The following is an 18,246-nucleotide window of genomic DNA, read 5'->3' as shown; positions in this document are numbered from 1 at the left end:
CTTGTGGTAGATGTTTTGAGTAGAATGGTTTCTAGAGCTGCAGTTTGTGAGAGGGATTGGGATGGGAAGTGAGGGGGTTGTGGTTTCTCATCTTCAATTTTCTGATGATACATTGATACTTTTTTTATTTTTAGAAGATCATAGAGTCTCTTTTAAATGTGATTACTACGTTGCAATTGTTTGAGAGGGTTATTGTTTTAAAAAATAATTTGGTGAAGAGTGGGTTAGCTTGTACTAATTTGGATATTTCTAGATCTTTGGAGTTGCCCTCTTTAGTTGAGTGTGGCATTCTTGATTGGCCTCTGGATTTATTTACACATGCCTTTAGGTGGTAATCCAAGATTAATTGAATTTTGGGATCTTGTGGTGGAGAAGGAATCTAAGAGGTTGGATGGGTGGAAGGGTGCTTTATTTTCGTTAGGATGCCGTATTACACTCATTTAGGCTTGCCTTGTTAGCATTCCTCTCTTGCCTATCTTGAGAATTCCTATGAGGGTGGCCATTAGTATTAAGAAGATTAAGAGAGATTTTAATAAAGATTATTTGGTTAGTTAGGTGGTTGTCTGTAGGTCTAAAAAGGAGGGGGGTTTAGGTCTTGGTAAGTTGGTGTCTTAGACTACTGCTTTAACGGGTAAATGGTTGTGGAGTTATCATCCCTTAGAGGAGTCTTCCCTTTGGCACAAAGTTACTAAGAATAAATTGGTTTGCAGGCTAATGGGTGGGATGCCAATTTGGGGTAGAGATGCTCTTGTGGAAGTCCCTAGAAGGTTATTTCACAGCTATATCATCTTTTTATTTCTTCTACAAATTTTCTAGTTGGAAAAGGATGTCATTCATTTTTCGGAAGACATTTGGGTGGGGGATTCTTTACTTCACTTATCTTTTACTTGTTTGTTTAGATTGTCCTCTTTGCACAATAAAAATCTATTTCTTCATTCTTTATTCCTAATGGGGCTGGTTTCTATTTGGATATCCATTTCCGTAGGGTTCTTAATGATGGGGAGGCTTTGGAGCTTGCCTCCTTATTAAGTTTGTTGGATGGTAAGCTTGTTTTTGAAAGGAGAGACTATCAGTCCTAGATCCTTCAAAGGAATATTCTTGTAATTCTTTCTTTGGGCAGTCAAAATAACTTGTCTTTCCCACTTTATAGATCCATTTGGAAGGCTGAAGTCCCCTCTTAAGATTAAGGCTTTTATTTGGTTGGTTGTTCTTAATAAAGTTAACAGTAACAATCTGCTGTAGTGTAGGAGGCCTTTCAGGGTTCTATCTCCATATGTATGTTCTCTTTGTTTTCAAAATTCAGAATCCGCTTCTCACATATTATCTTTGAGGGTGTGGAATAATCTTTTGGCTAACTTGGAGAGAGTTGGGAGTGTCTGGAGTCGATTGAGGATTTGTTTCACTATCTATTTTACAGGTTTTGGAAGGGGTAAAGATGCTTTGGTGATATCGAGGTGTGAAATTTTTTGCAGTTTTTTCGAGAATTTAGTGGAAAAGAATGCTCATATTTTTACTGGGACAAGGATGTCCTCAGTTATGCTTTGAAATAGAATTCAGTATCTGGCTTCCTTGTGGGGTTTGCAGCATGTTTCAAAGTGGTTTTGTTTTCTGATCTACAGTGCGATTGGTTGGCTGTGCTGTCTTGATTTATTCTGTTTTTTTTTTCTCGTATTTTTAAGAGTATTTCTTATGCTCCATGTGCTTCTTCTTCTCAAGATATTCTTCTTTTTATCTAAAAAAAAAAAAACCCCAAGGAACAAAGACATTCCACTAAGTGAGGCAAAAGATTAGGGAAGACAAGGGAGGGGCCGCTGAGATCGGCAACATAAGCTAAATAATGCTCCAATATACTTGTTGATGATAGTGGCACTAGGAGTAGGGGTAGACATAGAATAATTTGGAATGATATAGTGAACAAAAATTTAACAGCCCTCCATTTGTCACGGGACATTGCCCCAATATCGTGCGAATTGGCAAAAAAGGATTCATGTAGCTGACCCACCTAGTAATACTTAAGGCTTGGTGGTGGTTGTTGTTGTTGCTGTCGTTGCATATTTATGATATTTTTATTAGGACTATATCTTCAAGATTCTAGGTTATTATCAGAAACTAGTATTTTGGCTTAATTAGGTTTCTTAATTAGTTTCTTTATCTTACAAGCATTGAAAGCCTATAAAAAGTCCCTGCATATTAGTTTCTAGCAAAAGGAATTGAGAATTAACATTGTTGGATGTTGGTCTTGCATCAGTTAAATTTCATCTCCTCAATTTGTTTTTTGTTTTTTTTTCAATAACAAAGCAATTCCATTAAAGCTTAAAAAAGTACAGGATATGGAGGATAAGGCATCCTCTGCAAAGACAGAAAATAATTATGAAACTGCTGCCTTCCAATCCTTTTTCAAAGACTGGACAGCAAAACAAAACCCAAAGGAATGTGCCCAAAGAGAAGCAAAAAGTGTAATTTCCTCCCACAGAAAAATTGGAGAACTATCCTTTAAAATTCTTGCACTCTTGTTGAGCCATACAATCCACAAAATGGCATACACAGCACAAGTCCATAAAATCCTCCCTCTTTATACTCTTCCCAAAACCCCAAAATCTCACCAAGAAAAAGCTATACACATTTTGCAAGGCCACCAAATCCTCAACATAACAAGAAAACAAAGTATTCAAAGGACACCTAACCAGCAATGAAGGAAAAAGATAAACACTAGTTTCGTTTGACCCACGACACATCATACAAACATTTGGGCTGAGAGCCTTACTAGATCGACTTATCTGTAGAAAGTCACGCGTATTAATCCTGTTGAGAACAAGGCCAAATCTTGAAAGGAATTTCCGTCCCAAAGAATCCCCAACCCCAGCCCCCGGGCTCTGCCACAGAAGTAGGAATAAAAGAATCCAACAAACCCAATAATAAATTAAGCTGATCAACCTCTCTTTCATAGACTCCTGAAGAAATAGAAATCTCATGAAGGAGAGAACACTCCCCCAGCCCCCAAAAAAGAGCAGAATAAAAAGATGAAATCAGGGCATTATGAACAGTAGATAGTCTAAACAACTGTAGCACCAACAGCTCCAATGAAGTCTTTCCCAACCAAATATCCTCCTAAAAATGAATTCTATTATCAGCTGCGAAGTAAAAAGCTGAAATTGGTGCATTATGAACAGTTTATAGTTTAAACAACTGTGGCACCAAAAGCTCCAATGAAGTCTCTCCCACTCAAACATCCTCAATTCTATTACCATTATCTACTTTAAAATGAGTAAAAGGAAAGAAAAGACTGGCTACCTGGGAAACAAACTTCAAAGGGCTTGCATGGGTAATGCTGCCACTTCCTTTAGTATCCCACCCATTCCGATGAATTCCTTACTTGGCCCTGTTTGTAACTTCTTTAAAAATAAGTGCTTATTATGAAAACTACTTAAATTAAGTACTTTTATCAATTAGTGTTTGGTTTACACTTAAAGTACAAAAAGTACCTTTCCAAACTACTTTTTTTTTTTTTTTGGGGGAAAATAAGTATTTTTTGAAATTTTTTTGGAAAAAGTATTTATCTGAAAAAGTACTTATAATAAGTAATCCCATCCTACTTTAAGATAAGAAAAGTACTTTTCTATAAGTGGTTCCAAATAATCCCTAGTCTTAATAACCTGATGTCATGAGGATTTAGTTTCTAAGGTGAACCTCCATAACCATTTTCCTATAAAATAATGTTTTAGAAACCACAATACCAAGCCTCAGTCACCCCTCAGATTTGGGTTAGGTTTTGGGTCTCCCAACTACATCCCAAGATTCCCAACAAACAAGGTGATCCATCTAATACTCAAAACCAGACCACAAGAAATCTCATAATTTTCTCTGAAATCCCAGCCACCCTGGTGGTGTCATGTTTCTACAAAAGAAAGTGGCTTTCCAAGTGTTCAATGAAATATAAAAGTTTTCAGCAATGATTAATATCAAAAAAGACTATATAACAAACTACTTAAACATTCAACAAAGCAAACAAAACTCTGATGGACGAATTATGGACGTACCTATATTCAGTTGCCAAGCTTTTTCTTATCAAAAGAATGGATGACACAAAATACATTCCCATAATTTCAGAGAGGAACAGTACAACATTGCTTGAAGATCCACTCCCAACTCTAGAAACTGCAAAAAAGAACTGCACAAATCCAAAACTGCAATTTAAACTAGAGATATTGAAGCTGTTGGACCAGCAATATTGCTTCTATTTCTATTAGCTCAGTCATGAGAAGTCCGTTTACTCCAGTGGAAAGTGCGATTTGGAAGGGCCTATTGATGCTCGTGCATTCAACATATTATAACCACAATGACATCATATGAAATTATGATGCCATTTAAGTAGTAGAGTAGAATGAGAACGAGCTGATTGATATTCATATAGCGAGCCCAGAAAGCTGCTGCCAGAAAAAAAACACATTCCTATAGTTTGGATGGTAAAGGAATTTCCTAGGTGTCAACCTTCTACTGTGAATGCAGAAATAATGTAAGCAATAATAAGAAATAGAATCATGTCCAAGAACAGGTTTTTCATAATAGCAAGAGGCATGACTGTTTCTTTCTCATCTCAATTTTATTAGAACTCTTCTCAAATAGACTTGACTGCTTTGTCAAGTAATCCAATAGCAAAGATTCGCCATGCTTGTATAGCTGGCATTAAGCGAGTTCATTATTTTTGACAGAACCTATCATAAAAAATAACTACTACTCTTACTTGTTTAAGCAACACAAAGTTGAGACAAAAAAAAAAAAAAAAACTAAAGGCAAGGTTACCTTCATTAGATTAGTTAAGAATCCCCTTACAGATATAACAATCAACATTCCAATGAATAACAAGGAAATATACTGCACAACAAAGAAAAACAAAAGATAAATTAGGGGACAGCCAACTCCTCGCAAAAATAAATAATAAATGCAAAAAGCAATGCTAAGCAACACAGAATATCAGGCACATCATTCGATTTCTAACCTTCACAATTTCTTTTGTTCAAAAGGAAATATATTACAAAATGAGGAAAAATACAAGTTAAGAGAACGAGATGTCCTCAAACAACTGCACATGAAAAATTGGACGAGTTGATAAATGGGCCTTTAAATGATCCAACAGGAGTAAAATTTTGAACCGATATACAAACAAGTTTCTGACTTGGGAGAAAATACTTTATATATATAAAACCAAATCTATAGATTGGGGATAATTAACTCTATCCAGCCACAATCGAATTATATTTGTTCGATACACTGTTGCAAATATAAATGTTGCCAAAAGGATACAATAGAGAAAATAAAATAGATAAATAAAAGAAATAAGGACTTGCGTTGGATTGGCACTACATATCTACTTTAATGAGTTAACTCATGAACCTCTTAAACAAGTTGATTGTTGAGCTTATAAGCAAAACAACTAGCAACTTAGTTAAGGGAGCCAGTTCCTGAGTTAGGCGGGCTGATATGATCTAGCTTAAACTTAGCTTGTTTCGTTCATGATCATCAAATATAAGCTTGAGCTTGGCTCATTTATAGTGAACAAGTTTGAATGAGCCATTATTGATCCAAGCACCGAGTAGCTCACAAATAGCGTGACTCATTAACACCTCCTTTCATTCGTATTAAGTTTATTCAAGACTGCAGTACAAGTGGCCTTCTTTTTTTCAGGAAACTCTTTTTCCAAATAAAAGAATATAAAAGAAAAGTAGCAAGCAAGGTCATATATTTCGATTTTGATTAAAATTTCAAAGCTCCAAAAGTATGGAAATTTTGATTTTGATTTCAATTTTGAGTTTGATATAAATTTCAATTTTGATTTGAAAAGATAAAGAAATTAGTCATAAAGCATGGAATTCTTTTACAAAACTTTAGAAATGGTTAAGAGGCATAATAATGCAAGTTTTGGGGCTAATATATTTTTAATTAAACACATTTATGTTGTGTATGTGGTGCAATAGTTGTAATATAATGTGTACTAAATATATTCAGTTACTATAAATGAGAATCATAAAATATGGGCTTGAGCATAATGGTTGGACATCACACAATAGTAGGGGGACCCTATGGAGTGGGAGTTCGGAAATTCATCAGGAAAGGATGGGATGATTTTTTTTCCAATTTGTGACATTTCAAGTGGGAAATGGGGCCAATGTGTACTTGGCATGATGTGTGGTGTGAGAACAGTAATCTTAGAGCTGTCTTTCCTCCCATCTATAGATTTGCTCATGACAAAAATGCCCTTATCAGTCATCATCTCCAAATCTCTGATCAGGGAATTTTCGGGAATATTCCTTTTACTAGGAATGTGATAGACTGGGAACTTCATACTCTCCGACTTCTACATAATTCTCTATAATTTTTGTTACAAAAACATCCCCAACGAACCAAAATAGGCTTTGAACAAAAATGGTGCTTTCACTATTAAATCTTTCAACAGGAAGCTCTCCTTGATGGGAACAAATGCAATAACTCCTCTTGGATTCACATTTGGAGGACACAACACCTTCAAAGGTTGCCTTTTTTTGTTTGGGAGTCCACACATGGAAATATTATAACCCTTGAAAATCTGTATAAAAGAGGCCCTACAGTCACAAATAGGTGTTTTCATTGTATGGTTGATGCAGAATCCATCAATCACATTCATCCCCACTGACCCAGGACAAGGAACTTGTGGAATTTGGCTTTCCTTGATTGGGCAGCGTTGGGTTACGATAAATTCAGTTGAAAGGGAGCTTTGGGCTTGGAAATGTTTCAGAGCCACCAAGGAGAAGCGAAAGGCCTTGAACCTCATCCCTCTTGCCATCTTTTGGTGTGCTTGGAAAGAAAGAAATAAAAGAGCCTTCAAAGATACAAGTATGCCACTCAGATTTGCAAATAGCAGTGGACTGCTGTTGTTTCCAGCTGGTTTAGTGGGCAAATTGTAAATAATCATAATGTAATCCTTGATGTTTGTCACAAGGTGGTTAATGTTTTGTACCATGGGTTGGCATGCCCTTGATGCCTTTCTATTATAAATTTCTCTTTATTGCTAAAAAAATATATATAAATGAAATTCATAAATCAATTAAATATTATTTATTATACAAACAAACAATGTTTTAAAAGGCGAAGGCGTAAGGCGAGGTGTCTTAACCATCAAAAGGCAAGGCATAATACTTTTGAGAATTTGTTTTTTAAGATAAAAATTTGTTAAATAAATTATATATATTTAAAATAAAGTAAAAATTAAGAAAATCAAAAATATAATGTAAAAAAGAAAAACTAGATGTGCTTCGCAAAATACTTGTTGGCCATTCAAAAATTGCTAACTTGAATACATTACATAAATCCTGACAAGAGATAGCTATACCATTACAAAGTTCAAACTATTTTCATGATGTAAGATACAAGTCCAGTTATTTTGGAAAGGTTGAGGTTCAAGAGTTTTAGAAATAAACTCATATTATGACATTCCTTTTGTACAAACATATAGTTAAAATATTCGAACCAATTCTAACTTGAGAATCACACACCCAAAATGCGTAAGCCTCAACTAAAAAGGCGCAAAGGCATGCTTTTTGTAAAAATGCGTAAGCTTCAGCATGTAATGCGTTAGCCTTTTTGGGATTTGGTATTTCAGATTGAGCCTTAAGGTGTTTTAAGCATGCCTTGCCTTGAGGCAAGCCTCAATTGAGCCTTTTAAAAAGCTGCAAACAAAGATAATTTAGATATGGATGGTTAAATAAAATGTTGCAAGTTTAATATTTTTCATATAATTTTAGAAGCCCTTGTAATAATCTTTTGTTTTAATCCAAACATTAGAATAAGAGTGAAATTTCACTTTGCATCTAATCTAACATTTGAATTCCAATGGAATTTCATTCCATAGTTAAAATTTCAATAAGTTCCACTAAAATTTTGATATTTTGACGAATTTCGGATGATTTGTTAAAATTTCATGAAAATTATGCATGACAAAAATCAACTAACATTTCGATTTCAAGGGTGATGGAAAGCAGAAATCTAAACAAAAATTTCGACATTTTTGTGAAAATTTAAAACCATGGTAATAGGAGCATGACCCAAATGAGTCAAAAAGGATTTGCAAGAAAAATTCCAAGAAAAATCTAACTCCTAATTTTTTGTCCCTCCCAAAGATGTCTTAAAAGAACCAGGCATATTCAATAAGAAGTTTAAGTCATTCATTTTCCAATCACTCAAATTCCTCACAAAGTGAACCAAGCACATTCAATAAGAAAACTAGTTCCTTCATTTTCCACTAATTCCAATTCCCCACAAAGTGAAAATTCCACGACTCCATGCTCCCCTTAAGTCCAGAATAAATCGGAGATTGGGTTATCATGAAGGTTAGATAAATGGGAAAAGAAACAAAAAGGGGGGGGGGGGTGCAGCTCGAGTCAGAGGAGCCTCCCTTGCCCAAGGGTCCTCCCAAAAACAGATTTTTTCCTCATAAAATATTTGCGAGCTACTCCCATAAAGATGGAATATTTGTGAAACAAACTTCTATGGACTGGTACAGTAATATTATCACTTTAGCATCCCATTCTTGAAGTCCATACAATGTGTCATGGGATGAACACTCCAAATCATGTGAAGGGTTGTGCATCACTAGTTATTGTCAGCCGAAAGTAAGCTGTGAGTTCACCATAAGAGCAAATTCACAACCATAAACGGAACCAATGAGTCATACACCCTTTTCACATTAAGGCATTATCCTATTCAAATTATAAAATCTAAATCATTATTAACACAATGGTTACCAATCTTGTGTGCACAAGACAAGCAGTCATAGGAAAACATAATACCCTTAACATGCTTGGCTTGTGACATTCTCCCCCAATTATATGGTCGATGTCCTCATAGACTTTGGTGCTAAGTACTCTTCAAATTTTGTCCACAAACAATTCCAAATGCTCTGCTGACATTGAGCTGAATTCTTCATCTCTAACGCCCTTCCACTCTATTATGAACTCATTTTGTTTCTTCCTCGATGATGTGAATTCTTTGTTTGAAAGAATATCTTCAACTTCTTGTCTGTTGAGTTGTGAGGTCTTCAGTGGTGCCCTGGTTGACAATGACTTAAGGCGTTGATGTGAAACACATGATGCATGAAAACTAAGGCGTAGTCCCGAGAGAGAGAGAGAGAGAGAGGGGGGGGGGGTGAATTGCACTCTTAAAGTTTCTTTTAACTCTTTTTTACAAATCCCAACTTATTGTATATGTAGTAATCACACAAGAATGATTTGATTTTCAATTCTTAATTAAGCCAATCACAATCCACATTCAATCAATGAATTGGTTTAATCAATATCAACACAAGCCAATGATTCTTAATATAATATTTTCAACAATGTCAATCAATACCCAATCAACCAACCAATTTACCAATCACAAGTTACCAACACAAAAGTTGCAACAACACTTTCACGATTCAGCATTTGAATAACTTAAAGTAGAGTTTGATAAAAGCTCTGTATTAATGGACTTTATGCACTCCCATTTAATCAAGGTTTCCGCAAATGATTAATCAACGTATTCCCTTTAAGGTTTCCGCAAAAGATCAATCAACATACTCCCTTTAAGGTTTTCTCAATCTTAATATTTCAGCTTCTTGCACTTAGATACACAACCATGCAATTTATATATGCTGAAAAATTAATGAGTAAGGGTAGAGAGTGAGACTGAGTTTTTTACGAGGTTCGACTATACCCGCCTATGTCCTTGCCTTAGGCAAGACCACCTAAGGATTCCACTATAACACTTCTTCACGGGCGAAGCAAACTGTTACAATCCCTCCTTCAATTAGGGTGGAGCCCCCTCTCCAAGCCATACCCCACACTTGGTACAACGATCCAATAACCCTTAACCATCAAGAAAACAAGGAAACAAGAAAGAATTCTTGTGTACAAGAGATACTCTCTGATAGAGCTAGTTAGTACCAGATTAAGCACAACTAATCAATACTTCAAAGTAAATATCAAATAAGAATGAATTTGACGCTCAAAGAATATGTCACTCGGATTCTTCCTTTGATTTGAATCAGAACTCAGAAGATTTGCTCTTAGATTAGTGATCAAAGACTCAGTATATCTCATAAAATTTCAGCAAGATTATGAGTGCAAGAGGGCTTTGAGAGAGTATGAGCAATATAACTTGAAAACAGATTTTCAATTCTTGGTATTTGATTTGATTTGAGAAACCATGTATTTATAGGCTTAAAAAGGTATAAATTCGTGTTGCCCAAGTTACTTGAAGTGTTTCCCAAGTCTATACGAAATTTGGGGCACAAGCAACTCAAATTTGAAATTTTAAAAGCTATTTAAAAACTAACCGTTTATGAGGGTCAGTCACCTGAACCCATTGGGGTTAGTCACCTAACCTTTGAACACTGTGTTTTTTTTCATTTCAAGACAGGGTCAGTCGCCTGATCCTTCACTGCTTGTTCAAAATCAATTCAGGAAATTTGTCAGTCGCTTGACCAAGCATAGGTAAGTTGCCTGAACGATAAAAATGTTGTTTTTGAGTTTTTTTCCAAAAAGCCTTAGCCATCTTGCTTTGATACTTTTAAAAAGTATTTTCCGGGGTTTTCAAAGTAAGGTCTCTAAATCCTTATTAACCCCTAATGAGCTTCAAAGCATTCAAAATGATATTTAAAGTGAAGTACTTACATAAGACTTCCTAAAGACTTTGAAACTCTCTAAACTTGAAGTCTTCATGCATGTCATTGCTTTGAATCATCTTTGCCTTGAGCTTGAGTATTCTTTAAGCTTCATATGTATTGACCATCTTAGACCTTTTTGAGCTTTCATTTGATCACCTTGTGAATGAAGTATGGCTTTATGGTACTTGTGATCTTTGGACTTTCAATTCTTGAACCTTTTGAACTTGTCATACTAGGTTTCCTAAAATATCATCACTTAAACCATAAATAGTTAAATTAACCTTCATTTGTTATCATCAAAACAAGATTCGAAAGCCATGTTAGGCCAACAATGCACCTTCATCAAAGCTGGTACCGACTTTAGCTAAGATCGTGTCTGATCCTTCATAGTGAAGTAGTCAACTATCTCAACCTTGTAGTGACTTTAAGCTATTCTAGATGGAGCTTAACAAGCACCAAGTCACGAAGTGCAACCTTTTCTCCATTAATCTGCTCACTTCCTCATCTGCTTTGAACTTTCTTCAGGTAGGCTTGGGCAATCTCTGTATTTTTCCTACATTCTTTAGTGAAGGCGTATGGCCATACGCTCTCAAACTCTTTCCTCTGTATTGCTCGTCCATTGTATGAGGTAACAAGCTTAAAAATACTCTTGTTGGTTGTAGAGCTCTTTGGGGCATTAAAGCAGAATTGAGGTCCATCAAGTAGCTACACCCAATTCTTTTGGTTGGCAATGACGAAATGTGATGGGGATCAGTAGCCCTTGCCTCTTTCCTTCGTCGATGTGGTGACACACAGACAGCCTCTCGATGTCCACATTGAGCTGTTATTCTTGCAGGTACACATAGAGTATTTTGAAAGCTTTTGGTGTGAGAAGACCCCAGTTGCTATGCCGAACTGAGTTCAAGACCCAGGTGGGCCCCACACGGATTGGGCCTCCTTTTTGACTTATGTTTGCATTTAATTTGTAATCTTGCAAGATAACTTGCTTGCATATATGTGTTTGTTCCTAGTAAGTTGTTCTTAGAAAGTTGTGTGTGTATAGTAAGTTGTTAGTCTTTATTAGCTTGTTTCCCATGCTTGTGTAGAAAGTGCAAGTGTGTTTATTGCCTTGTCTCCCCCTCCCCCGTGTTACCTTATTTATATCTCCATTGTAAGAGCTGAAAGCATCTAAGTCTTGAATAAAGAATATCAAAGGAATTTCCTTTTTTGTAAAGCTTGTTTAGCTTCGTCTGATCCTTGTGATTGAGTAGTGAGAGGCTACGCGTTCTCTTCGAAGATCAGGTGGTTAGAGACCACTAACTATCCAACATTTCTATCACCATCCCTTCCCCCCACCCACGTTACTTTCATACACATTCAACAGTTTACTTTCATTACGCTAAAGCTTGTTCCAAGAATACTTACGGTGTGATCTGAGTTTGCGGTGAACCATAGTAAATCACCCAGCGATTTCCCTCGGTAAGGTTGCTCTTTTCTAAACCTTTAACTGATTGTGAACCCTAGTTTGAAGCCCCAGAATCCTTAGTTGAGAAATAGCCTTGAATCCCTACAATTTTATTCAAACCCGTAGAGTTCAGGCGACTGACCCTGTCAATTCAATCAACTAACCTGTTACCGCCTCCTAAGAATTCTATATTGAAATTCATCAGGCGACTAAGGTCTTTGGTTCAGGCGCCTGACCTGCTACTATCCCTCTGAAATTTTGTTTCTAAATTCTTTAGGCGATTGAAGTCACCCTGAAACCTTAAATTTTCAATATTTTTAAACTTATTCTTGTCAATTGTGGGAATAATGCTATGCCAACTTAGAACTTATATTCTTGAATGCTTGAAATAACATTTTTATAGCATATGATTTGATTCCTTTGCGAAGGAACGATTGGGATTTAATTATTGGACAAACCATACACCTTCTCAAAATCCTTCAAACATGTGAAGCAAAAGTGATGTAGGACGGGATAGGGTGGCCTAGTCCTATGGTTTCAACCCTCACACAAGAACATACACTCAAAAAGCCTACTTTATATTGTTTACGTTTGGTTGATACAATTCTAAATTTAAAGTGTTTCTAATGTATGTGTTGATTTGAGGGTTAACAATAGGACTAGGCCACCCAACCTTGTCCTACATCAAAATGGTGCAAGTGCTCCTCTAATTGCCCATTAAATCTCTCCATTTGTCCATCTATCTACAGATGGTAGTTGAAAAAGATTTCAAGATGTGAACTAAGGATTCTAAAAGTCCTGTCTAGAAATTTTTGTGAAGCTTGTGTCATGGTCACTGACAATGTTTGGGGGAGCACCCCAATACGTCAAAATATGCTTGTAGAAAAATTGATGTTATATGCACCAGTGTTTCAAAAGGCGATCTTGAGGATGTGGTTTGGGCATAAACGCCCTAAGGAGCAACTTAAAGGTGAAAGTCCTCAAATGCACTGGCCTTCGGAGTTGATGTGAATGCTTCAGCCTAAAAGGTTCGACTTTTACACTTGGGATGGAAATGTGCACACTTTTGGGAGCAGATAAAATTGACCTACTAATATAAAAAATATTCAAAAAATAAGTTAGGACTTCACAAGCGCCATCACCCCCCCTCTTGACTACTGAAGGACTTGCGCAAAGCTCTTCCTTCTTCCAAGCTGTCGTCTCTCTCCAACGACTCCCTCAAGCCTCTTGTCTCCCTCCGACGACCCCTTCCGACCTCTTGTCTCTCTCCGGCGATCCCTTTAGCCTCTCGTGACCTCTATCTCTCTTTGGCGACCTCCTCTAGTGTGCCTCTTTCACCAATTGTTGCTCTTTGCTTTGAGGTCTCTTCTCCGACTGATTCGACTCTCTCTCTCCCCCTCTCTCACTTTCCAATTTTGTTCGCCTCAGGAAACTCTCTGCCAGTCTATCTCAAATTTATCTCATTTCAAGTCTCAACTGAAACTCTGAAAGTCAAGGTGAATTGCACTTGCAACTGCTTTTGAATTGTTTTCACTTTTTAATTTTCAAATATGAATCACGAAAAATTGGAAAATTTTGCAAGAATGAAATCAATGAATGAACTAATGAAGCCCTTTTGATATAAGAGCTACTGTTCCAATTTTCAATTGTTAATTTTCAGTTACAGCTGTTTGAGCCTGTTTCAATTTTTCACTTTTCAATTTTCATTAGTTACCCCCCAATTTTCCTTGCTGTTTGTTTTAGTTTTTTACTTTTCCCAAAAATTTACACAACGAAAGATTGAAGAGCTGCTGTTTCTCTGCTGCTCTTTTCCCCATTTCCTGCAAAGAGCTCTCAATTCTGAAAAAAAATTTAATTTCCTGCTGCAGCTGCTGACTGTTCCTGTTCAATAAACAGAAACATGTCTGGAGGTGAATCAAAGGGGCAGAAAAAAAAAAAAAAAAATTTGTGCGGAAATACATAAAAGAAGTTAATGGAGAAAAATATTTTAGATGCAAATTTTGTGATCAAACTTGCATTGGGACTGTTACAAGATTTAAACATCATTTGATAAGGAAGGGAATGAGACCAAAAGCTCCTCAAAACGTGAGAGACGAGTGCAAGATCGCTCTTGAAAAATTCCAATAAGAGTAGTGTAAAAGATATGATCTTCTTGAAGAGATTGGGATGGGTCCAAGAGGAGGGTTTGGGAGTGTTTCTTCTCCATTAGTTGGAGATGTTGAGCAACAAAAGAGTAGGGGTGGCCTTAATCCTAGGGCTAGAGGCCCAATGGACAAGTTTGCATCTTCACTAACCAAACAAGCCATTCTAAACTCAAAATTGAAAAAAGAAGAGGGAAATGAAGCGTGTAGGGAAGTTGGATGTTGTGTCTTCAACAATGCTCTTCCATTTAGTTTGATGGATGATGTATACTGGTGTGTTATAGTGGATGGTATTGCTAATTAGAGGCCAGGTTTCAAGCCTCCATCTATGCAAGAGATGAGGGCATGGATCCTTTAAGATGAAGTAAAAGACATAAATGGCATGTTGAAAGAGCACAAAAAAGCTTGGAAGGACTATGGATGTTCTATCATGATTGATGGACGGATTGATGGTCTGCAAGGGTCCTGATTAATTTCCTTGTGAATTAGTTTTGCTGGTACGTGGATTTTAAAATACATTGATGCTTTTGATTCTATGAAGACTGGTTGAGGTAGTTGGTGAGGAGAATGTTGTGTAGGTGATAATTGATAATGTGAAGAACATGATAAGTGGTGGAAAGAAGCTTATGGAAAAGAGGGAGAAGCTGTGCTGCACATTGTTTGGATCACATGTTGGAGGATATTGCAAAATTGAAGATCCATGCAACCACAATCCTAAAGGCTAAGCATGTTGTGAAATTAATGTATAATCATTCCTATGTACTTGCAAGTTGCAATATTGAGGAAGCATTTCACCACCAACAAAGAACTCATCCGCCCTGCAGAGACATGCTTTGCTACTGCATTTTTGACACTTCAAATCCCTTACAAACAAAAGAGAGGCTTTCAATCTATGTTCTCTTTGGAGATGTGGTGCACTTCTACATATGCAAAAATGCATGAAGGTATAAGGACTCGCTCAATTGTTTTATTTGACCTACATTTTTTGCCTCGCATGGCTTATGTTATCAAGAGTGTTGTCCCTCTTGTGTGTGTCCTAAGGGAAGTTGATTCTGAGGAAAGACCAGCCATGGGGTTTATTTATAAGTTGATGGATTCAGTGAAGGAAAAAATTGCTGCAAATTTTTCTAGAAATGCCAATAAGTATGGATCCATTTGGAGGAAAACAGATGATAAATGGACTTCACAACTTCATCACCCTTTACATGCTGCGAGATATTATCTAAATCCCCAATTGCGTTATAAGGAGAACTTCCTTCATTGTGAAGAAGTGAAGAAAGGATTATTTGAATGCATGGATAGAATGTCGGGATATGAGGAGAGGCTAGCTGCAGACATCCAATTGGATTTGTTTGATAATGCATGAGGGAAATTCGGGACTCGAGTGGCTATTGACTATAGAATATTGAGAAGCCCAGGTAAAAATAATATTTCAATAACAATTAGTTAATTAGTAATAGTATTCTATCCTTGTTTCTTCTTATAACTTAGAAGTATGTGTTTCTTCTTTTGTAGTTGATTGGTGGAAGCGTTTTTGGGACAAAAACCCTAAAATTTACAAACTTTGCTATCCGTGTTCTTAGCCTGAGTTGCAGCGCTAGTGGATGTGAGAGAAATTTGAGCACATTTGAGCAGGTTCTTAGTTCTTACAAATGCCGTGTTATTCTCATTTCACTCAAATATGCAATTATCTTCTAACATCTAAAAATCTAAATGGCTTAAGCTTAATTGTAGATTCATATGGAAAAGTGGAATAGATTGGAGCACAAGAGATTGAATGCTCTAGTTTATGTGAAGTACAACACTAAACTGAGGGAGAGCTATAAGAAGACAAAATTATGATCCAATATTGGTGGAGGATGTAGATTCAAATGATGAGTGGATCACCACAAAGGAAGAACCCGTGCTCCCAAAAGAAACTTCTTGGTTTGACGAGGAAAATCTCTTTGAAGTTGATGTAATTAGAGCTTTTCCGATGGTAGCTTTTGAAGGAGATAATGCTCAAGCAAAACAAGCTTGTGGTAGCTCACATTCCATAATTCCTAGCAAAAGGAAGACTAGTGATTATTGGGAGAACTTGAGTACGTACATATCGATAGTCATTTTTGAATCTACTAAATTATCATTTTATAATTCTTCATTTCTCCTAAGTCCTAACCTGTAGTTTTATTGAATATCTAGGCACTGAAGACAAAGGCAAGAGGCTGACATTGGTCACAATTAAGGAAAATGATGACATTGAAGTGGTAGAGGGGGAATTTATAAGAGGAAGAACTCCTACTATAGATGATTTTGTTGGAGACGAGGATTTTGATGAAGACTTTGATAGTTCCCTTTGAACTTTGTTAATTTAGATTTAGATTCTTAGAATCTTAGATGATGAGACATTGTGAGGCTTAATTTGGCTTTTCTCTTCTTTTTGTTATGTTTATTTAAGAGTTTAAAAGTTAAAGGATGAAAATGGTGTCCATTTCGTGATGTTATGACCCACGTTTATCTTTTACATGCATTATTTGAGTTTGTTAGGTAAAATTGGCCTATATGATACATAAGAATTATGCTTTTATTTTTTTCTCAATTATTCTAAAATTATTCTAATTTTTTTACTATATATAAATTTTTTTTACCTCCATAAATTTTGCATGGTTGTTACTCCACTGTTGTATAGAATGAGTTGATACTAACCTTCTTATTAGCTAGGTTATGTTAATCGGTATTGGGAATATTATTCATGTTTTTAGGTTTTTTTTTTTTTTTTTTTTTTGGGGGGGGGGGGGGGGGGGGGCTTAGATGAAAAGATATAATGAGTTACATGCTAAAACAAAAACAACAAAAGGTTGGGGCGGAGAATAAAGAAAAACAAGGCTGGGGCATGCCAAACCAGGTATGGCACCTGGCAGCAATACAGACCAGCAGCTGGCAGTACTGCACTCCAGCAGCAGACACCTAGCAGCACTGTAGGATCTGCTGTGCTAATTTATTTTTGTCATCAAGAATTCCAGGAAAAGAAAAAATACACCTTTTCAATTGCTGGAAGCCCTAGTTCAAGAGAGAGAGAAACAGGAATGAAGACACAGAACCTCATAGAAAATCAAGCAACATCAGGAAAATTCAGGAGAAAATACATAAAATCCAAAGGAACCTTAAAACAAATTGGAGAAGCTGATAATCAAGGTAGATGCTCTTAATTTTCATTTGTTCACCTAGGGATTTTGGGTATTGACAGGAAATAGGGGTAGAAATTTGCATGGAATTGAGTCCTAATAAGCATGCCCTAAGCTTGTTACTAAGGCTGCAAATATGTTCTCTTTGGTTATCATAGCTGTATATATATATATTTTTGGGAAATCTTCATATGATAGTTATTCATCTCACAAGGATGAAGATTTTACTCATAGTTGTTGGAACCTTATGATTCATGATTCGATTCATTCGACTCAATTCAAATCTTACTAGTGAATCTAAAAACAACTGAATCATTGCTGAATCTTTGATTCACCTCATGAATCTATTGAATCAATCTGAATCTATTGATTCACATGATTCTAGACCTAGCACATCCTAACAAACCTGACTAAATTAAAACCCCAAAATAAAATAGAAGTTTAGGTATTATATTGCCTTCACAAAACCATTCTTGGCTCTATAAGGAGTATAGTGTTCTGCAATTGAGAAGAAGGGGTGAAACACTCATCGGCTAAGGTAGTACTCACATTTCATTGTGTTGTTGAGATTCAAAAGTTAGTATTTTTAGTATTTTGTTCAATTATTATCATTTTTTCGGGTTAATTATTTTTTTTATTTTTAATATGAGAAAGAATATGCATGAAATATTATTATTTTTAATTGTTGATAAACACCAAAAGTTCAATTTTTATTATTTTTTCTTTATCCTTCCTTGAAACAACATAAGGTTCATTATTTTATTAATATTTCATTAGTCATTATCTTACTTTTCATTTGTTTAGGAAAAGCATACACATGAA

The 18,246-nt window shown here is 36.0% G+C and overlaps 1 protein-coding gene across 2 annotated transcripts in view; it reads right to left on the bottom strand.

Moving 5' to 3' along the window:
- The window catches only part of LOC131159282 (GPCR-type G protein 1), a 97,005-nt gene that overhangs the window by 11,185 nt on the left and 67,574 nt on the right, over window positions 1-18,246 (bottom strand). For both annotated transcript variants that reach the window (XR_009137776.1, XM_058114037.1), the window contains exons 11-12: window positions 4,801-4,872; window positions 4,038-4,168 (exon numbers count right to left, since the gene is read on the bottom strand). Coding sequence is in view for 1 of the 2 variants with exons in the window: in XM_058114037.1 (XP_057970020.1) it covers window positions 4,038-4,168; window positions 4,801-4,872 (203 nt within the window). In the remaining variant the exon portion in view is untranslated. The remainder of the gene's footprint in view (window positions 1-4,037; window positions 4,169-4,800; window positions 4,873-18,246) is intronic.

Source organism: Malania oleifera, chromosome 7, assembly GCF_029873635.1.
Source record: "Malania oleifera isolate guangnan ecotype guangnan chromosome 7, ASM2987363v1, whole genome shotgun sequence".
Taxonomy (NCBI): Eukaryota; Viridiplantae; Streptophyta; class Magnoliopsida; order Santalales; family Ximeniaceae; genus Malania; species Malania oleifera.
Note: the sequence above shows the minus strand (reverse complement) of the source record. Positions and strands in the feature narration are given on the sequence as shown.